This window comes from Hippoglossus hippoglossus, chromosome 8 (genome assembly GCF_009819705.1).
Source record: "Hippoglossus hippoglossus isolate fHipHip1 chromosome 8, fHipHip1.pri, whole genome shotgun sequence".
Lineage (NCBI taxonomy): Eukaryota > Metazoa > Chordata > Actinopteri > Pleuronectiformes > Pleuronectidae > Hippoglossus > Hippoglossus hippoglossus.
Window position 1 is genome coordinate 11959739 of NC_047158.1, and position 23641 is coordinate 11983379.

General features: G+C 43.6%; 1 protein-coding gene across 1 annotated transcript; it reads right to left on the reverse strand.

Annotated features, from left to right (window-relative positions):
• Window positions 1-4356: 4356 nt before the first annotated feature.
• gpr139 (G protein-coupled receptor 139) lies at window positions 4357-19243 on the reverse strand. Its single transcript, XM_034592146.1, has 3 exons — window positions 18742-19243; window positions 6859-9761; window positions 4357-6752 (listed from the first exon to the last, which is right to left on the reverse strand). Exons 1-2 carry the CDS (start codon window positions 18887-18889, stop codon window positions 8761-8763), a joined length of 1149 nt encoding a protein of 382 aa, XP_034448037.1. The 5' UTR covers window positions 18890-19243; the 3' UTR covers window positions 4357-6752; window positions 6859-8760.
• Between the last annotated feature and the right edge of the window lie 4398 nt (window positions 19244-23641).

The window sequence follows — 23641 nt, forward strand, 5'->3', positions numbered from 1 at the left end:
ACACAGCTGATTGGCTACAACTTTTTCTAGGATTTTAGACAGGAAGGGGAGATTAGATATCGGACGATAATTGGCTAAAACCTCTGGGTCTAAGGTGGGTTTTTTGAGGAGGGGTTTGATTACAGCTATTTTAAAAGACTGTGGTACATATCCTGATGATAATGACAGATGTATTGTGTTCAGTAATGAACTGTCAATTAGGGGCAGAATTTCTTTAAGTAATTTTGTAGGAATGGGGTCTGAGATACAAGTTGTTGGTTTAGAAGATGAGATTATTTTGGTCAGCTGATCGAGGCTGATCAGAGAGAAGCTGTCTAAATAATTGGTAAGATTCTTGGCCGTTTCTGAGTTTTCTATTCTTGATGGGGTATTAGTGCCAATTGAGGGCAGGAGATGGTTGATTTGATTTCTAATGGTTAGAATTTTATCATTAAAGAAATTCATAAAGATATTGCTATTTAGGGATCGAGGAATACTGGGTTCGGTGGAGGTGTGACTCTCAGTCAGCCTGGCTACAGTGCTGAAGAGAAACCTGGGGTTGTTGCTGTATCCTCCTGAAATATAACAAACTGTTATCACACTTATCACACTTACACATACACACACACACACACACACACAAAACACACACACTGTGACCAACACAAAAACCTTTGACACATGGTGAAAAAAATACGGACGGACAGACGGACGAAAAAAAATACAAAATAAAAATCTGTCCGTCTGTCCGTCCAAAAAAAAAAATAATACAGACAGACAGACGGACGCAAAAAAATAAATAAAACTAGGGCTACGTTGTAGCACTAACGGGCCCGAGCACACGCATTTTGAAGCCTGTTGCGGTTAGTGGGGAGAGCGATCAATGACCAAGCGCACGTCTCCGCGTTGCATGCGTTTTGCGCACTGCGGCAAGGACAAACACTTCACTTCCTGCGTCCGTCACACGATGTCGATCCTTGCCTGCTAGTTGCTCATTACGGTCCACGCTATCAATTGCACATCACACTGTGAACATTTTATGTAAATCAAATGATAGTTGTAAAACAAAGCTTACTTCCTGTTGCCACTATTATAAATAAAATTAAATCCGTCAGTAAATCCGTCAGTCTGTCCGTCCCAGACATACCTACGACGAAAATTCGTCCGTCTGTCGTACTGGCTCTGTCCTGAAGGAGGGATGCGAGAAGATGGATGCTATTTACCAGAGCATGGATGATATCAAGAACTTCGAAAATCGTCCGTCTGTCCGTCCCAAAAAAAAAAATAATAATACGGACAGACAGACGGACGAAAAAATAAATAAATAAATAAATAAAAAATAAAAAACGGACGAAAATCCGTCCGTCTGTCCGTCCCAAAAAAAAATAATAATACGGACAGACAGACGGACGAAAATCCGTCCGTCTGTCCGTCCCAAAAAAAAAAAATAATACGGACAGACAGACGGACGAAAATCCGTCCGTCTGTCCGTCCCAAAAAAAAATAATAATACGGACAGACAGACGGACGAAAATCCGTCCGTCTGTCCGTCCCAAAAAAAAAATAATTATACGGACAGACAGACGGACGAAAATCCGTCCGTCTGTCCGTCCCAAAAAAAAAAATAATAATACGGACAGACAGACGGACGAAAATCCGTCCGTCTGTCCGTCCCAAAAAAAAAAAAATTATACGGACAGACAGACGGACGAAAAAAATAAATAAAATAAAATCCGTCCGTCTGTCCGTCCCAAAAAATAAAAATAATACGGACAGACGGACGAAAATTTTACTTTTAGTTACTTTTTAGTTACTTTTGTACTTTTAGTTACTTTTTAGTTACTTTTATACTTTTAGTTACTTTTTAGTTACTTTTGTACTTTTAGTTACTTTTTAGTTACTTTTGTACTTTTAGTTACTTTTTAGTTACTTTCGTACTTTTAGTTACTTTTTAGTTACTTTTATATTTTTAGTTACTTTTAGTTACTTTTGTACTTTTAGTTACTTTTTAGTTACTTTTGTACTTTTAGTTACTTTTGTACTTTTTAGTTACTTTTGTACTTTTAGTTACTTTTGTACTTTTAGTTACTTTTTAGTTACTTTTGTACTTTTAGTTACTTTTTAGTTACTTTTGTACTTTTAGTTACTTTTGTACTTTTAGTTACTTTTTAGTTACTTTTGTACTTTTAGTTACTTTTTAGTTACTTTTGAACTTTTAGTTACTTTTGTACTTTCAGTTACTTTTTAGTTACTTTCGTACTTTTAGTTTAGTTTAGTTTGATCCAACAAACGATGTCTACCAGTGATCAAAGGATTCCACCAATGACCTTACTTACTGTGTATATCAGCATTTCCCTTTTTGCTGTGGAGTCCAGTGATTTGAATGCTTGAATTATTTTGCAAATTCTTGAATAAACTTACAGAAGAAATATATTTGTTTTCATTCTTTATGAATTAGAGTTCCAGGACATGCATTAGCACTATTAAATAACATTGTTATTTACCTACACTTTGGACGACATACGACATAAAAGGTTTTTTTAATAGTTTTTCCTTACTCGTGTTGAGGGTTAAGGGCAGAGGATGTCACACCTTGTTAAAGCCCTATGAGACAAATTGTGATTAGGTGTTTTCAGACGACATACTAACCTATGACTTTTTTACCACTTTTCAAACGACATACAAACTATGACTTTTTTACCACTTTTCAAACGACATACAAACTATGACTTTTTTAACGATTTATAACGGCATACAAACCTATGACTTTTTTAACGATTTATAACGGCATACCAAACCTATGAGAACGTGACCAAATTTATCAAATGAAATTCGCGCAACACTAGTTGACCATGTCGTGAACCACGGATTGACGCTAAGGGAGGCTGGACTAAGAGTTCAGCCAAATCTTAGCAGATATACAGTGGCATCTGTCATTAGGACATTTTGACAAGGAAACTGGTAAAAACAAATCTGTCTACAGTTACAGTAATCAGCTGCTTATTGTATGCACCATATCAGCACTTTTGATACCCCTTCCTGTGACATTTTACAGTAGGTTACATGTATTTTGTTCTACATAGGATTGAGGGTCGAGAACGACAAGGAGGAGGGGGGCCCATATTCACGCAAGAACAAGAGAGAGAGATCATAAACATGGTTTTGGCCAATAATGCTATCAGGCTCAGAGAAATTAGAGAAACCCTAACACTTACAGTAAAAATACAACACACCTCACATTCACATTTTTGGACCGATTGCACAACATCGTCACAGCAGTAAACCACATGCACCAGATGCAATACATTGTCATCTGGGACAATGTGTCATTCCACCGCTCTGCTCTGGTCCAGAACTGGTTTCAACACCATCCACAGTTTACAGTACTATACCTTCCACCATACTCTCCGTTTCTAAACCCAATCGAAGAGTTTTTCTCGGCATGGCGGTGGAGGGTTTACGGTCTCCGGCCCCAGGCTCAGGTACCCCTCATTCAGGCCATGGAGGAGGCCTGTGACCAAATCGACGCCGCAGCTGTGCAAGGATAGATTCGACATTCAAGACGGTTCTTCCCACATTGTCTTGCCAATGAGGTTATCGCCTGTGATGTTGATGAAATTCTCTGGCCAGATCCAGCTAGGCGAAGAGATAATGTCTAGTATTTTCTGTACTGTATTTTCAGTTTGTTTCAGATCTTTTTATTCTTTTTTACTGTAATTGTAACCTGTACTGGATACAGAATTTTCTGTTTGTCTGATATTTGCTGAGCTTACAGTGTTATGCACACTATTGTAGTAGCATGAAAACTGGGACATGTTTTGTTGTGATTCTCCATGTTGACATGTTGACTGATTTGGGTATATGGAGAGAAATAAATGATATCAGTCTGCAGCATTGGTCTTGTGTAGTGTTGGTGAATTTATTGTATATTTGCACTTTCTCTGTGTACTTCACTTACAGTACTCTAATCACTGAGAAGTAGAATTGCTAAAAGTGTTTTAGGTTAGCAACAGCAGTGTGTAACTGGTTCAAACAGAATTAAGTCATATGAAACCTGTGTGTTTCATATGGTAACAAAATATGGTTTCATTTTGCAAAGGATCTGAGGTGTTCTGCTAATTGGGTGTGTGGTTGTGCTAATTGTGTGTAGTGTTTTGAAAAACCGGGCCCTGTTTTAAAAATCGTGCTTAAGCAATCGAGAAAAACTGTAATCCTGCCCTGGTGGCTGGCTGCAGTATAAGTCATAAACTCCGCCTTCTCCATGTTAGTAGATGGATATAACTAAAAATTCTAACGACACATCAAATACATTTTTTCTTCCATTTCTCATTCTGTGTGATTTCCCAGGCAGAAAAAAAGACACAGATCATCAGCAGCTCTATGTCTCAATCCTTAGAGATACTTCATTTATTTGATCAAAAATATTGATATATTGACCAGTACTTTTCTGCGTACTTTCTCACAGCACAGTAATACATTCTCTTTATACAGTCAATACATTCATTGGGAGGAAAAAACTGAACTCTGCAAGCCTACAATCACTCCAGTACAATAATAAAAACACAGTTTGGAAACACTGCCATGGAGAGAGAGGTAAAATTCTACTGAAAAAAGGTCATTGTGTAGAAAATCACAACCAGAAAAATACCAACAGAAATGCCAGAAGCGTCAGTTGTACATTCATGGATATATCATTATAATACTGTGCTATATGTAATTATATTCATTCATGAGTATAAATACATATTTGATTTCATACATTACAGGTCCTATGGCACAAACACATTTTAAAGCTTCTCTCTTGTCTAACACAGGCTAAGTGCATACACACACACACGCACGCACGCACGCACGCACGCACGCACGCACGCACACACACACACACACACACACACACACACACACACACACACACACACACACACTTGTCTTGCTATAGTTGTGAGGACACTTATTGATATAATAAAAGTCCCTAGCCCCTAACATTAACCTTCTCAACTAAAACCTAATTCTAACCATCAAACAGCCCTTTAAAATTGTGAGGATCTGCCAAAACAATAACAATGGTTTTAAACCCAAATTTGTCAACACAACCATAGACACACACACACACACACACACACACACACACACACACACACACACACACACACACTGTGGAGTGAAGCAGGTAGAGAGAGATAGAGAGGAAACTGAGCAGATCAGAACGTGTGAGAGAGAAAATACAATTTTCCCCTCTGATTGATTTATGTGGTTATCTTTTTAATATCTGAAGAAAATATGGATGCTGGGCGTTTTTTCCCCCCTCATAATGTGGAAGATTTCTTGGCAACAACCCACCTCACACACACCCTCACACCCACACCCACACAGACACACACCACCCTCCTGCTTCTGAGCTCCTCACGTGGGAGACGAAGGAACACCTGCATGTGACAACCCCCCCACCCCCCCCCCACCCTCTCTCTCAACCCTCTACTTTGGTTTCCCAGCATGCCTGCCCGAATCCCCGGAGGCCGCGGGAATGAGGCACTGGCTCTCGCACAAATGTCACATTAACATGGCCTAAACACTGGATGGGGTTAACAAGTAAAATGAATGTCATGGCAACACTGATCTGGAATAAGCTCAAAACCGTCCCTAGGATCTTTCTTAATGATCTTTCTTATTCCCAGACTTGATCATTAGACACTAGTGATTTGCATGAAAGCACATATTTTAGACCCCATACACTAAATGAAATGACATTGATGGACGGCAGCTCAAGGATCTTGCTTGGTGATTACTGGTTATCGACCCTTTGGCTGTTCATCTCCATCGAATGATACTAGACATTCACCCCCCCACCCCCCTCACCACCCCCCCAACAGCATGGATCTATTTTCTGATATGGAATGATGGAGGGAAGCAATATGCTCAGTACGCACATGCAGCACAAAAGTCTGAGGGAACCGGTTCATGCAAAGTAAAGAGTACACTTGTGAAATTAACTTTGAGCAATTAACTTTGAGCAAGTTCATTTGACATTAATTGGGAGGAATGAGGGATGAGTGGGAGGTTCGCTGAGTGAAGGAGCTGAGGAGCAGTTAGCGATCGGCACTGCCTCGTTCATTTAGCAGTTCTGAAGCAAATGAATTTGTGTGGAACGAAGAACTGGGAAGTGAGAGCGGCGTTATGGCCTAAGTGCACAACTGATCTGACAACAGGGGGAGTTGGGGAGTTGGAGGATTATGTTAAGTAATATTTGATTAGAAAAAGTAATTGGAAAGACGATTGCTTGAACCAGCAGAATTAGTGCGAAGGCAGCACTTGTTATAACTCAGTTTTTAATGTAGCTTTGACTGGAAACTGGAGGATAATTAATATTTTACATTGCCCACCTGGGTCCAGTATTTGGTGAAATTTCCTATTTGAACTGAGTCAAACACAAGATAATTGCCGAGATCTATTGCAACATGTTACAGACCATTGCAATACTAAAAGAGCGGAGGTTTCAGGTCAGTGTATAGTCCAAAAGTTCAAAATCATAATAATATGTAAAATGAGGAATTCTTAATAGATACCATACAGCTGTGTGCTGTTGCCATGTTCAAATCATATGGGATGGAGAGCAGCACTGCTAAACGCTTTTGTGTTTTTCATTCATATCAGCTACTTTCAGACATGCCCTGAAGTCTAGGTAATCTCATGATGTTCTCCAGAGGGTCTGCGTGTGAGGGTCTGCATGTGAGAACGCAAATGTCCGAGTCAGAGGCTCTGGATTTTGGACGAAGCTAGAAACTCTGTGACAGGTGCAAAACTGAAGGATACAAATATCTCAGGATGAAAAAGTGGCGCCACAAACGAAAGGTTCGACGTCGGTGTTGATGTGCTGGAAACAACAGCACGTGGTCTCCGTAGCAGAATGTATACGTCACATCCTGCCTCCTCATGCTGCTATGGATGCTATGATACCTGATGTGTGAAACCCTTGCCCTGATTCACAGCTTTTTGCTTTTAGTTTGCTGCTATCACAAAAGAAAGACCAAACGACACACAGGCAGTCACTCCTAAAGTGTCTCAGAAGTTTGAGTGTCAAGAAGAACTTTGTAGGGTATGACTTTATCAGCTATGACAGACCTGGCTACCATTAATCAGATTTAAAGACTTATCCATTAAAAAAAAAGCCTGAAGTGTCTGTTCCTGGAGGCAGGTATTAGCAGAAATCTACCCTTTGGCTCGGCTCCATTCTTGCGAGATAGATGAACACTTTTAATGCCCCAAAGTGTCCGCAGAATGGATGTGCGCTGATCTCTGTGTGCTGTCTACGGCAAGAGGCGTGTGTGTTTGTGTGTGTGTGTGTGTTACCATTTATGGTTTGGTACCGCATAGGACCTAGGTAACAGTGAGACACAGTTGATGTATGTGACTCTGTTTTGGTGTTAAATGTTACTGGGCTGGCATCAGCCAGCAGCAGAACCAGATGTGATGAATTTGTGACTCTGTGGCCCTAAGAACGGATTCACTGTTGCATCATGGGACAGAAAACCTTGCACAAGGGTGAAACCAAGCAAAAGGACGGAGAACAGACTCTTCTTTCCTCTCTATCTCTCTCATCTTGCTCAGTCTCCCAGAAAGCTAAAGGGTTGAAGACATGTTCATTTACATTCATTATATTCATCCAGATAATGGCTAACAGTAAGTCATCAAGGACCATTAATAGTTAACAGAGGACTATCTACTAAAAGCAGAAATTTCCTCTTCCTAATATTGGAAAGCTGATTACTGGATTAATGAACCCTTGGAGCCAAAGTGACCTCAAGACACTTTTTTTTTTTTGTCTTTTGTGAAACTACAATAACAGTCAAGTTTTCCATTAATAGATATTTTACAAAGAATAAGCAAAGCACCTACTCATCCTACAACAACCTGTGAGTCTGGAGGTGGGATAACATTCATGGTGAGCACTGCCTTGTTGGTGATCCGCACCGCTTGAATAGATTCAGCACACACATGAGGAAAGTCAGAGTCAGAGTCAGAGTCAGGGAGGGCTGGTTTCATAAAAGCCCAGTTCAACATGCCTTTGAGACTCTGCATATCACACTGGATATGCCAGCGCTGTTTTTACATTTGCTGGGGAGATGGTCCTTACGATGCTCAAGTGGACAAATTGTCTGTGGCTTCTCCTGAGTGAATCACCCCTTGAGGTGCAATGCTGTCGTGCCCGCACTCTGACTGGATCGCTGCTCTGCCGAGATGACTCCCAACGAAGCAAAGATGCAGCTGCTGGAAGCGCGTCACCGTCACCAGTACACAACAGAGAGTGTCCATAAAGAAACCAATGTCACCAGCCATTTGATGCGTCACCAAGGATTCATCCAGTTGTCAGTTTATACTCAAGCGCTGAAACAAACAGTGTCTCATAAAAGTCATTGATGGATGGCGGTAATATCCCTCAAACAGTCACTCACTCAAGCTGAAGTCAGTCACTTACTATAGCTTTATTTATTTTTTTGCATGGAGGAAACAGCAAACATCTATCTGATGCTGGCTGCTGCTTTGTGAATAGTTAATTGAACATGACAGGCCTGCCGAGCACGCATCTGCTGTTTGCTCTTCCACCTTGCGAGACTATCACTTTGTTATTCCTCAAAGCTAGCTAAACCGTTACCTCTGTGCTCTCCAGGCATGTTGACATTTTCAGGCCTCAAAGAGTCGGACAAAGCTAGTCGCTATAGAGACAAATCCCCAAATATGTTTCCCCAGGACTAACGGTGGGGGCAGCTGCCGGTGGCTGAAGACTCACGAGGAAATGCAGATGGGCTTCCCATTTTTGTCATACTGGTACACAAACATCTTGATGCAGTGGGAGTTGGCTGGTGAGATCCAGGGACTGCTTGTGATGGAGAAGTTGTGGCTGGCATAGAACGGCGGCGGCTGCTTGCGGCAGTGGACCAGCGCTCGCAGCACGTTGGCCGCCATGCCCCGGAAACGCTTGCTGATGAAGCAGTAGAGGAAAAAGTTGACACCGGTGTTGAGCAAGGCGAGCATGTTCGCCAGATCGGTGAGCATGTGGAGCAGTCGGCCAGCACCTTGTGAGGCTGGAGGGGGGGAGTAGAAGTGATAGAGGATCATGAGGGTTCGCGGTGCCCACAACACAGCGAAAATGGAGGTGATGGCGAGGAGGATGGCGGTGGTCTTGCCGGTAGAGTAGCCGCGGAGTCGGAAACAGCTGCGTCGTTTGCGTAGCTTGCGTACGATGACAGCGTTAAGGGAGAAGAAGACGGTGCAGGGAAGGAGGTAGACGGTGGCACAATGAGCCCACACCAGGACATGCTGGGCCACGGTTCTCCTGTTGCTCTCTCCTCCTCCTTCACCTCCTCCTCCTACACCACCACTGCCCATTCCTGGCAGGCTGTGCCATAGCTCAGGCCACCAGTAATAAGGAGCTGCAGACAACAAGCACCCAATATACACGGCGAATATCACCCTTCGTGTGCGGGCTGGGTAGGAGACCGTGTGGTAGCGCAGCGGGTGGCAAACAGCGATGTAGCGGTCAATGGTCAGAGGCACGGTGATCCAGATGGAGGTGTGAATGGAGGAGAACTCCAGGACCTGCACGGCGTTGTTTAATGATGGCGGCAGCGGCGTGGCCAAAATAAAATCCTCCAGTATGAAGTCGACAAAAACAATCAGGAGCAGGACTAGGATGTCAGCGGCCGCCAGAGCCAGGAGATAGTTGTAGGAGGACTTCTGACGACGCAGCACCAGCTGGGACAGGATGACCACTGTCAGGATGTTAGCTGGGGGGGGGTGAAGAAGGAAACGGTGGAGATGATTGAGTAGGCAGAAGGAGGAAAGAGTGAAATGATGGAAAGAAGAAAATAAATGATGAGATTGGAAAAGTAATGGGCACAGGTTGGGGAAGGGAAAGAAACAGAGAAATTGAGCGTTAGTGGACAGATAATTTAAAAGGAGCAAAATACATCCAGCTTGCAACAAACCAGACGACCAAAGACACACAGGTAACTCAGTGGACAAAAGAACAAACATAGAAATGAAAGGTTAAAGGTTTTGATTTGTGTTTGATTTGATTTTCAGCACCGTGGCCACTTACCATAGCACAAACAATGAACTGCCCCCAAATCCTCACTTCCAGCCCACAATATGCAAAAAGATTAAAATGCCTTATCATCCTTATAGTCATTATTCACCATCCTCCTGCAGCTCCCCGGCCCACTCATCCTCCCCCTTTTTTATACCTCCCTTCCCTTTCCCCCTTCATCTACACCTGCTGGGTAATTCCAGCAACACCTGCCTCTGCCTTTGGCCAGCTTGTTATCTCAGGAGGGCAATGTGCAGCATCACAGCCGTGGCAATCTGCTGAGTTCACCAATGCTTCTCACCCTGCCGCTGGCAATTTAGGTCCCTAAAAGAAAGCACAAGGAAGCCCCATCTCCCCCTGCATCTTTTGAAATGTTTGAATCCATCCTCCCGACATGTACTGTCATAGCTTCTCTCCCATGCTGCTAAATCAAATGTTTCCCTCCCAACCTCATGTCTGTTTATTCTCGCTCACTTTCTCAGACAGAGCGGGTAAAATGCCCGGAAGGGGACCAGCATTCTTTTATTTTATTTGTTTTTGCCGAGCCGGACGCAGAACCGGATGTGATTTTACCAAAGCATGACTTCTGTGTGTGTACACGAGTCAGGAGGAGCACGGCTCTCTCCCTCTCACATGGCACTGCTGCTCTGCAATTGAATTGAACAAGGTCATCACAAGCTTTTCTTTCTTTCTTGTCCTTTTCTCTTCCCTGTTTCCCACTGTGACCACAGGTGCATATTATTCCCAGGTTACTCCTGTCGCCTTGAGTTTGCAGGTTGGTGTGAGGTGAATACGTTTAAGACTTTTCCCGAACCTAGAGGAGAGCATCCGCTGGCTTTGTTCACATTGTTACTGGGATATGAAATCTCATGAAAAATTTTAAAATCATTTAAATGCAATTAAACTAGTGCTCTGAGGAAAACAAAATGCTAAATGTTCAAAAATATTAATGGTGATGTCAAGTGTACCTTGCACTTTTCACCTGGTCATAACTTCCGTCTGATTTGGTGCCATGAGTGAACGAAATTCTTGCTTTTTACAGCTAACAATTTGTTTTTTGTAACCATTATTCCACACTAAAGGTCTGTTGATGGCCCTCGAGCCAGTTGTGGTTAAACAAATGGGTAAACGCTGGTTTTGATAAATGGGAAAAAGCCACATCATTTATTTGAATAAGGCCATTATGTCGGCATCATGGGGGTGCAAACACTTTGGATTTCTACTTTTCATCTCACAATGATCATGATAAAAGGAAACTATTGTCGTCCTGATAATTTTACAGAATTGTAAAATCATATAAAAATATGTTAAACACCTGAAGCAACATGCTGCAGCTCTTGGCATTTTAAGGCTATTTCTTAGTCTGCAAGTTGCAATGACGTGTTCACACATAGTGATCCCAAGGTCAAGACTGATTCAGTTCAGGTGCCAGGTTGTGGCATGTGGCTTTATTTTGAGGAAATCAATACTTTTCCAATGTATCCAAAGATTTCTGTTTCATGCTGCAATTCACTGATCTCAACTAACAATCAAAGACACACAACAGTGCATCTCTCTTTTGCTAACCAGCTTTGTTTAGTGCAACTCGCTGGTGCAGCATGAATCAGTTCCCCTCAGACAATGATGCCTCTGACATCTGACATGCACTTAGCAGCTGTCACTGTCCATATAGCGTGTGTGTGTGTGTGTGTGTGTGTGTGTGTGTGTGTGTGTGTGTGTGTGTGTGTGTGTGTGTGTGTGTGTGTGTGTGTGTGTGTGTGTGTGTGTGTGTGTGTGTGTGTGTGTGTGTGTCTGTGTGTGTCTGTGTGTGTGTGTGGTCCCGTCTCCCCTGCAGTAATAGATCTGGGATTGGATTAAATATGGCAGCTCTGAGTCTGGTACATCACACTTCACAGTCTCAGCCACTATCAGCTGATTACAAATTACAAAACCGGCTCCAGATAATGACAAAAGATGTCCTTGCCAGACTGGAGGATGTGCAGCAGAAGACACAGAACCACATTAACACATGTATGCACGTGCACACGTACACACACAAACACACAGATGATTAGGGATGCACCAATTCATTAACGTATGCTCTATCAATAACCATAAATGAGATGTCAAAGCAGTTTACAAGACCCGAAAAGCCAATATGTGTGTACGTGGTGGGGGCTGCTGGATTGCTGCACACTCCTCCGCCTTCCCCTCTGCTTGCACACCACACTAACCTGGCACAGACAAGTTAAATTGCTTTCTTGTTGAATCTTGGTTGAGTGTGTGATTGATTTCATGGTTTCAGCTCCTTTCTTTCACTTTCTGTCCGTTTTTTGTTCTTTTCCATTTGTCAGTTTGGGCAAATTAATACAAAATAAATTAGGGATCAAAGGATATGGATCATCGGGATAATAATTATAAGTGCAATACTGGCAAGTTGTTTGAGATGTATTGGATATTTGTTGGTCCAATGAAACAAACTATTTGAAGACATTAAGTTGGAAACTCTAACAGGTATATTTTACCTGTATCAAGACAGTAATATCCTATGTGAATAAAGGTGTAAGTTAATTGGTAAATAGGTAAGAAGAAATCATTATTTCTGTTTATCGTGTTTACATATTCCCAATGGTTGCTCATCTGGTGAACTATCCATTCGTCCATTCATCCATTCATCCATTCGTCCATTCAACCATCTGTTATCTATACCACCTTTCTACACCCAAGCAAACTCCACTCTGCTGAACTACTTATTCCCCTGTTTATTATTATTTTGTTGTTTCGGGTTCTTGTTTCAGCCCATTACTCATTTCAACCATCTTCACCTGCAGCCTCACAGCTGGTTTATCCAAGAGAAGTGATGTCATCAGTGCCTGTTTGTAAGAGGAAACGTTTCCTGCCAAGCTGCTCGAAAATCTCCTGTCTTCTTGATGGTGATCCATCAAGAATCCCACACAACAGACGACACCTTTAATGTAACACCTCGCTTTGTCGACTGTACCTCTGCCCGTGGACTCTCTCACTTTGCCTCTCTCTCTGTCCACATTCTGCTAAACACAGCAAAGTGACATGAAATGGAAACAGTGAGGTATTGACTGTCACAGGCTGGGTATTATTCTGTTTGGGTTCCCCTGTGAGACGGGGCCTTCAACACACAAACAAAGGGGATCTGTGGCGAGCTTGACATTTCCATTTAGCTCTTGCCAGCTTGCACCGGGTTGCCCATTCATTTCAAGTGACTCCTGCTCTTTGCGTTGTCTCTGGGGCCGAGGGGTTTTGGAGGGGAGGGGGTCGGATGGAGCTGCTCGGCATTCTGCAGGTATAGAGGCACATGCTGGGCTCGTCTCAGTGGGGGGCGGACGAGTTGCGAGGGATGAATGAGCAGAAAAGACACATGAAGAGGACACACACACGTCCATGTGTTCATTCAGAGAGATCGGCATCGCACGCCTGGACCAAGACGTTCAGAGACACATGTCCCCATATTTCCCTTTTTCTCTTTGCACGGAAAAATAAGTGTCATGCATTTATCTTGTCTTTCTGTCCACATGTGTGACCCCTGTATGTCTGTTTGTGCCGGAGTGCTCTTGTGTCTCCAGCCCCCCCACCCATTCATTTAACGAGGGACAGGGCCATTGATGTTGTTTAGCGGGAAAAGGGAAGGCAAAGCGAACTCCCTGAGGTGTGTAATGAGGGTGACTCATCCCACCACTGAAGGGACATGTTCAGACGGGCTGTCGACAAACGACACTGGCTGCTTAACCCCTCCAAAGCGGTGGTAAAACACAAGCTGCTGCCACCTCCCCACACACCATAAGGCTTCATCATGAGCCATACATACAGAATATTGTACCTAAAAGATAAAGAGAAATGACAGCAAGCACTGTTTGTTTTCATCGTTTTGTCATTTGAAGGAAATTGAGGTTTGGCTTTGAAGGCTTATCGGGAGGCTAATAAGATGAGAGGTGAAGAGAAGAGGGGGATGAGGCAATAGATTGACAGAGGAAGAAAGAGTGGTCTGAGGAAGGTCACAGAGAGTTAAAAAGAGAGGGAGCGAGAGCAGGAGAGAGTGAATGGAAGGGAAGATTAGATGGAAAGACAGAGAGGGAGGTGGGAGGATAGGAAGAGAGGCAAGAGACAGGGGGGAGAGGGGTGATATCAAAGCTTGCTTCAAAGGTCACTGTCACTTTGTTCCTGATGACAACCATTTCCCTTTTGTTTTCTCGAAGTGTCAGAGCGGACATGAAACAGGGCGATTCCTGAATTCGGCAGAACAAAAACCAGGAGCACGTCCCCTCTGACTTGTTTTTAGAATAAAGAGTTAAACCATGATTTTGTCATAGAGCAAAATCAAGAATTGATGGGACGAAAAACGTGATTCCATCAAAAAACAACAACACTCTTTATCGTGAGCATAAGCTTGAATGAGAAGAAGAGAGAAAGCGATATGAATGGTGACAGATTATGTAATTTTAATGGGCATATTAAGAGAAAGAGGCCCTGGTTGCTGCTAATGATATTGATGCTCTGCTGCCTGCTCGCCTCTCCAGCCAATCAATGTAGACTCAGGCCACAGCGAGTCAAAGTTTGGAGATGACTGTCTTTAACTGCATCAGGGCTAAGGCTACATCTATAGTGTTACGTTTTCATTTGAAAACAGTTTTTCAAACTCAAACCATCTCTAACCACACCAGAGTTTTAATCCCTGTCGATATATACAACTCAAAATCCATTATTCATCTTCCACCGGATTCGGATCCGCACAGAAATCTAAAAGGTTCTCTCCCGTCCCAAACCACATCCTTCCACCAAATTGTGTTGTAAACTGTTCTATAAGAGACAAAAACAAACACAAATGAAAACATAACCTCCTTCCTTTACGGTTCCAGCTTTGAAAAAAACAAGAAACGTGAGAGGTAGATCTATAAGAAAGACAAATGTAGAAATAAATACGCAGTAAAGAAGAGAGGTAGAGAAGAAGAGGAGGAAAAAACGAAACAGAAAAACAAAGATCAGATCGCAGCACTGCAGTCATCCTCAGATTGATTTATGACCGTTACATACAGGGGATTTAGGTTTTCAACAGCAGGGATAGCATCTTGTTGTCAGCTCTGTCACTGCATCAACAACATCTCTAATTTATTGCCTCAAACAACACCTCCCTCCTTCCTTGCCTCCTCTGTCCTCCCGTGGCCTCTCAGGCTTGTCACCGCCGTTAAAATCCGACATCGTCTTTCCCTCCCTTCCTCCCCCTTTTCCCAAACTGGAGACAAACCAGATCGCGAAGAAATCTCAACTTCCCTCCGTTTGATTTATTGAAAGCTCTCTGTCTTTTCTCCACTCTGTCCATGCTTCAACACAAACCTTCACGTCCCTTCCTCCCCAGTTCTACCGCCCGAACTTAACCTCCACTTTTAGAGTGATAGCATCAATTAACAAGCCTCCATCCCACCACAGGTGCCATTCTACTGGTGCAGGTTGACAGATCAATGGTCCAAACTGAAAATCAATGGGGGCCATCTCTTGATTAAGTATGGCTGACAAACGGGCCAATACTGTGACACGTAGCATGGGGTTGTTAGCGCTGAGCATCCCCGACCCTTTTCCCTTGGGTGGGTGGATAAGTGGAAGTGGGAGGAGATGTTTTCCAATTCGCACGTGCGCCGGCCACACCGCTGACTGTTGAACAGCACCACAAACCGAGCGATGCTTCAAGGAAGACAGAGGGAGCGCACCAACAAATTGTGTAGTGAGAGAACACACGCGTTTGGGTGAATAAGTGGAGGAGGGATGCTCTGAAAGCCTTGCAGCATGCAAATGAAAACACAAGCACACCAACACTTGCTGTCAGGTTCAACACCTAATGTGACAGGAGAACACCTGAACCAGTTTCATTCGGGTAAAAGCTCTGAAGAAGCAAATGAAAACAATGACATATACAGTTTTTTCAACAAAATCCACCAAGTTACACGACCAAACACGTCGTTTGTATCAGACCACTGAACGACATAGATGTTTTCTGATCTGACGCAACCTATCAACATCATTCGATCACACTTCAGACTCCAACGTGGTCAAGGTATAGTTGAAATAAGACAAATATGCGACATTTAAAGCCTGTGAAAATCTCCCTCAATTGAATGTAAACAAATATTGTTGTTTTTCTTGTTGCAACAGTCTGACTGTTTCCAAGGTCGAAAACAAACTTCCGTGGACGACTGTGCTCACGGTGTTGGATTTGAAGTCGGTGAAAGTCATGAGACAAATACCCAACTGTCAGATTTCATGTTAGCCACTATAATAACATGTCATTTTTGTAATTTCATAACCCATTTGCTCAAAATACTGTGTAAATTACAAATTTGTTAACAAAAACCTAATTAGCTCATAACATATTTAATATAACATTTTGGAAAATGACTAGAAAGTGTTCGATTCCGTGCTTTTCAGTCGACTTTAAATGGGCCTGCTCCTTCAGCCACACATTAATGCTCAATGCACCTAACAGATTATTACAAAGCAACTGCGTTTATGCCATAATGATTTTTTCATGTGCGTTTCATAGAGATGTAGACGCACAGAGCAGAGAGATGTAGATGCACTGAGCAGGGCTGACTTGGCTCTGATATTCAGAGCAGCTTCTCTTGCACGTCTCGCAGAGAATCACTCATCAGCTGATGGTACAGTTTGCAGTTTAAGTGCTTTGAGACAAACTGTACGTTACAAAGAGCAGGCTTCACTCGTGTAAATGCTGGCATGTTCGAGGCCGAGGCACTGGGCCCACTTCTTCATTGTGCTGCTTGCTATGCCAGCACACGTCTGTTTTGTCTCGATCAGTGTGGAGCGAGTGGAGGGAGAGGCAAAGAGAGTGAGAGGGAGAGAGAAAGAGCGATTAATTAAAAATGTGACAATTCGTCTCGGCTGCGGCGTCTGTGGCTCCCCCACTCAGGGCTCGGAGGTGCTACTTCACTGGCTCTGCTGTTATTAATCTCTCCCTCCCTCTCTTCACTCTGCTCCTCTTCCTTCTCTTGCTCTGGCTGTGTCCTTCCCTACACTTCACTCTCCACCTGTTCGTCCTCTTTTGTGCACAGCTTCTGGTTCATCATTTCCCGAGGTCACACAGTAATCTATTCCCCCACCACTCGACTTGCATAATCCATTCGCCCATCATCTCGCTTCTCACCCTCAGATATGTGCTCTCGATGCTTGAAGTGACCCCCACCACCACCACCACCACCTCTCTCTCTCTCTCTCTCTCTCTCTCTTTCTCTCTCTGTCTGTCTGCAGCCTCAGAGGTCAAAGCCTGTGGGAGCATGTGCAGCCCTGTTGCTGTTAACTAATAAAACAGTGGCCGCTGATCAAGGCAACAGCCTCCGATCCATCAGGAGTGTTTAATATGTGTGGGTCTGTAGGTCACACCGCTACTACTCACACACGCCGCACTCATGAAACATTCATGATTCAGCTTGGGAGGAACGAGCTGTGCCATAATGATTGAATGAGTCGAAACTTGCTGCTGCAAAATATCAGCCGGCTGCACTCGACCCTGTTATTAATACAGACAACTATTGTATTATACGCTTATTGTTGGTCTGTGATTAAACAAACGGCCTCCAACGTGTTTGTTAAGAGGCAGCGGAATCCAATTAAACTCTGGGGAAACTTCTAATGACAGCAGAGGGAACTGCTTGTGCAAGACTTGACTTGACGCCCATGCAGGAGAAATAAATGGGGCTGAGAATTGATCAGGAGGAGAGACTCTCACTTTTACGGAGACAGCAAATCTTGTGGAGCAACTGCAGTCTTGGCATGCAAACGCTCTTCACTTTGCACCGCAGATTTGTTTTCAACCAGAACAGCTATGGGTGTTGAAGGCTATCCAGGGCTGAATAGGATGTTTCCCTCGTGCAGCGGCAATGCCAGTATAATGAAGAGCAGTGTGCTGCAGTTGAATATCTTGTTAAACTTGAAAAGCTCTCAATAAATTGCACAGTCAAATCTCTGCACTTTTCCCTTTCATCTGACCTCAAGGTTTTCTCTCTCTTTCTTTCTTTTCTGTCAATGCACACACCCACTCTGCTTCCCTATGTGAGACTAGGTCAGTGCTGACAGATAACACAGGGAGATGGAGGCAGTGAATGGCTCTGACAGTGACAAACCAATCAGTGGTAAAGACACAACATGGACGCGTCATTCATTCAGGTCATCTCAAGGATCCATGTAACACACCTGAGGTCAAACCCGAGTCATTCCACACATAATCATCACAAATCTATAACAACTCCAGGTCAACACAAAAGACACACGTTTTACATGGCAACCACGAGTCCACAATCAGACTTTAATGATGCTCTGCACATACTGTTGCCGTGTTACCTCTTTAATTTAGTGGTGCAACAAAGGGACGGCCATATGCGCAAACAAGTAGATACATAGAGCATATGCATGCACAGGTGATTGCCACAAGGTCAGAACGACCAATCAACAGCGTGTGAGCAGAGTGTGGCACTCGGGAGCAGATGTGGAAGACATGCACACTCTCCAACCTGCAGACAAGTGCACAACAAATCAAGATTCAAAGCGTGACGTGCATCACACAGATGCAGGCTCCAGTCAAAAGCAAATTAACACTGAATGAGACGTGCATGTGATCAGACACACATGCACACACGCGCACACACATGAAGGACATCTCTTACCCGGTAGGCCCAGACAGAGCAGGACACTGTAGTAGATGACAGGCAGTGGTCCGAGAGGGCATCCCTGGGCCACCTCGGAGGGGGGCTGCCCCGGGCTCCAGGTGCTCCCATTTGGGGAAAAAACAGGGAAGATGTGGCTGTGCTCCATGGTCTCTTCCTCGTCCTCTTCCTCAGCTGAGCTCTGTGTCAAGAAGCCTGGTCGCCGGTTTGGGAGAGAGGGTGATCTGTCCTTGGCTGCCAATCAGCATGAGTGTGTGTAAGGGTTTGTTTGCGCGAGACGGCAAGGTTGAGTGTCTGAGAAGGAGGAAGGAATGGGAAGAGATGGAGGAGAGAGTGTGTGTGAAGGGGAGAGGGAGACAGCAGACGGGGAGATGTGAGAGATGATATGTGTTAGTGGGTGACGAAGAGGAGAGAGGAGGCGAGAGGAGAGGAGCGGGGAGGTGAGTGTGAAGGTAGAAGTGGAGAGGGGAGGATGCAGCCGGAGTGTGTGAGCGAAGGGGGAATGAGAGCAAGCCGAGAGCGCAGCGGGGGAAGGAGGAGAGAGAGGAGGAGAGAGGGCGGGAGGGAGGGAGGGAGGGAGGGAGAGGAGGGAGGGAGGGAGGGAGAGGAGGAAGGTAGATGGAGAGGAAGGGCACTGCAAAGAGCAGAAAGTGAGGGAGAGAGACTGAGGCTGAGGGGTAACGTGTTCCCGACAGTCAACACAAGGGGACAATAAAACTGACGAGGAGCCAGATGTGACAGATGAGAAAAGATAAATGGAGGGTTAAGCTGACTGTAAAAAAAAAAAAAAAAGGACATTGTGTTTGCCCTTGTCATTTCGTTTTCATCTTTCAACGTGTCTCTTTTTTTTCTTTATTCACTAACCTGACTGTTGCTTTTCACCATTTGTCCCCAGCTGCACACGTGCACACGCTTCCGAACATGTGTCCACAAGCTGCTCTGCTTCATGGAGACATTAACACGAACCTAACATGCAGTGCAAATGCATGTGACCGCACACGTGTGTAGGTGTGTGTGTGTGTGGGTGGGAGTGGGGGCTGCATGGCTCTCAATCTCATTTGCTATGCAGTGCGAACTATGTGAATCTCCAGCTAAGACGTGTTAATGAGCACAGGGCTGACAGTGGGAAGAGCAATTTATTTCCTTTTTTTTCAGACACACACTGGTTTTGTCTGGTTTATCACTCGCTTTGATGATGACAACACTGAAATGTTTTCCTTATAAACTCATCTGTCCACTTTACAATCTGTTGTTAAGGCTAAAAAAATTGTATTTCTGAGTTGAAGAACCATCTAGATTCTAGAGCATAAGAACAAGCAATGACAGAGTCCATATACTAATGTTTTTCATAGGAATTTGATGAATACAATATTAAAGCACAGTTATGGGACCAATTTATACATTTGCTCTTGAAAGTAGTGTCTCATATTCAATTATTTAGCAGGTAAAATTATATAGCAACAAACTTTAGTAAACAAATATTTGATATTGTGTCTGCCAAGGAGGTTGTGTTTTCACCCATGTCCATTTATATGTTTGTTTGTAAGCAGATTGAAAAAACAACTGGACGGATTAACATGAAACTTGGTGGGAGGAGGTTTGGAATTTGTGTGGAATTTCTAATGATGTATCAAATATTTGATATTTCTCTCTAATTTTCACTCTACTACACCAAATAGAAAAGCTACTGTATTGTAGTTTTGAGATACTTGTACTTCACATCACATTTTAGCCATTACATCTCACGTCATACGTCTACTCCAGAGGGAAAATACATCGAACTGGAGCTAAAGCTATTGTGTGGATAAAGATTAACAAGAACATTATTAAAAGGTTGTTTAAATGAGCTTGTCTACCAGCTACCGCACAAAAAATAATACCAACCACACCAAACCATTAAAATATTTCAATATTAATATAATTCCTGATAACAAACACCCCAACAGGAACCATTTGTGCTTTAATTTAAACCCTGGCCTGTGCACATTCACTGAAGCATGACAGGACTTTTACATAATGTCTTTTAAGACCTCACTTCATTTCCAACAAGTTCTTCTCTCTCAGTAGAACTATTGTGAAATCATATATATTATTCTGAAAAATAAGCTTTCAAGCCATGGGGAATATGGTGTTTTTTTACGTGTAAGGTTGGTATTACTCCTCATTTTTCTCACTGTGAGTGGTTTATTGAGTACTTTGGGCCTTTAATGGGTTTGCGGTATGTGCAGAAAGCAGACTCCAGAGCCGCTCTGGCATGAGCACGGTGAAACATCGGGTCCATTTAGAGAGCTGTCATCTCTCTTTTGAGGCCAAGGCCACCACTCCACAGGTCCGAGCAGACAGAACCGCGCTCTGCTCCGCTGTCTGAGTGAGATATCCCCTAAAAGGAAGAGCATGTGCCTACGACAGTAACCTGAGGGCAGACGAGTTTAAAGAGTCATAAAGAAGGAGGGAAAGACAGAGGTTTCTGTTGGAAGAAAGGACCTCATGAGTCACCGAGCATGTGGAAAGGCAAGGGATCACATAGAAAAAACCTGCTTGGAGCCTCAGGTATAGCATCTCGAGCCTCCTCTACTCATCAGATGGAGGGCACTGTAGGAAAAGAAGAATTAATTACGAGACAGTCCAATAATGGCTGATCATCTTCTGCACTGGAGTCAGTTGCAGGAGTGAAGCAAATGTGTGAAGGAGCAAGGGTAAGCAAGAGGAGTGGAAAGGAGCAATCACGCGCTCTTAATTCTTTTCCCCTACATGTGAACAAATGAGCTGCGGGGGACTCAGGACGGGGAGCGCCACGATTAAGTGTTAAATAAAATATGGCCTGCTGACGTGAATTGATAATGGAGAAATGTGGGACAGGGGAAGGTGATTCTTCAAGAATAGAGCGCGTAGCTGTGAAAGACCCCCACAGGGGCAGTGCCTGCCTGCTCTGCAGTACTTAATACAACATCATCATTGGTCCTTGTCACACAAACTCAATTACACGTAATCTTCTGGCGCTTTGATGTAAGTGTGATTGTGTTGTGTGTGGGTTGTTGTGTGCAGATTCGATATACAGTGTGTGTGTGTGTGAGAGAGTATTTCTGATGTGTAACTATAAAGTGGTGTTGCTCTTCAGCACCAAACCAGGGCAGGTTATGGTTGTTATGTATCGTGGCCATACTTCCACTTGACCTGCATATGTGTGTATGAGGTCAGGTGATGTTGATGCAGGATATTAGTGTGTGTATGTGTCCCAGAGAGACGCGTTCTGTGTGCATGTGTGTTATTAATCCATTACATCATCATTACAGACATTGTCAGGGGAGCTCACACTGCAGCTCCTCACCGAACTGAACGATCACATGCACAAATGTGCAAAACCAAAACACGTGCTTTGAATGTGAACCATGTTAACGTTTATGGTTTGTTACCAAGCAGGATAAGTCTCATCTGTGAGGCCCTGACAGGTTTTCATCTCAAAGTTAATTGTGTGCGATCATTGAATATAACAACTACTGGAAGTAACACTATAAAATGACAACAAGGGGAACAAGACAAAGGGCCTGCAAGGTCAGAGCTTATTTGTATGAACTACTGGCCAATCAAAAGTGTTCACTCACCTTTGAGAGTGGCTGGGCGTCACTCTCTCCAGGAAGACATTCATAATAATGTACAATGCACATGAAGCTGCTTTCACACATGCACTGAACTCCACAGAACCTCTGGACATTCTCCGGAGGAGGTGAACGAGTAACGAGTAAGAGCCTCCGCACTTTCTGTGGACTTTCTCCGTTCAGCCCGCTGGAAAAAAGTCAGCAGAAAGTCCAGAGGAGCAGATGTGAGAACATTACATTACATTTCATTTAGCGGACGCTTTTATCCAAAGCGACTTACAAAAGTGCATTCAACCATGAGGGTACAAACCCAGAACAACAAGAATCAAGTAAGTACAATTGGCTTAAAAAAAGACAAACTACATAGTGCTACATATAAGTGCCATATAAGTGCAACTAACTATTACGAGAACACAGCATGAGATCCTCCAGCAGGATCCCCCCCGAGTGAGTGGATGTGTTACAGACATTTCTAACATGCACAGACACAAAAATTTAATAAAACGAAAAGAAAGCCAATATCTGCAGATATAAAAGCGATGCCATACACGTAGAAGACACAGACGAAGATGTTTTTGGTGATAAGGGTGGATGCTGGTGTTGATGTGCTGTAAAGTAAAATCTCTGCAACGGAATTAATACGTCACACCATGCCTCCGCGTGCTGCACCACCCCTCACTTGAATGCTCTGGAGAGTGTTGTTGTGAACACGTCTGAGCAGAGAATCTCCCGCTGCGTTGTTCATGTGTGAAAGAGACGTCCTCTGGAGTTCACGTCTTAAAAGAGCAATGTATTTTTTTCCAACCCACTTGTTAGGTTTAAGTTTTTGGTCAATCTTGAGTCGAGGCTTTCATCATTTGAAAGTTGGCATCGTTTGGTCAAAACAGGTTTGGAAAATGCAGGAAATCATCAAGTAAAAGAATGGGTTAAAGAAACACACAACATTTCCATTGATTTCACAGAGAATGATTCATGGATCAAGATGAAACCAAACCAGGCAAGTTTAGGGGACTGATATCTATGAGTGTGTGCAATTTGGTGCAGATCCAAATAGAAATCTGGATCTGGTGAATTTAAACGTGGTTTCACGAGGGGCCTGTTGGGCTCTGGTGGAGGTGTGTGCTGTGTCAGTGCTTTTCTCCTTGTTGAGATGTTTCCGTCTGGACCAAAGAAGCGGTGAACAGATGGACTGTCATCTTTAACACGCGCTGCTAACATGTCCAAAAAGTACAGAACCAGCTGACGAAACACAAGGGAGAATAATGGAGACTCCAGCGTGCAGGGAGTCCCGGGGAATTTGTCTC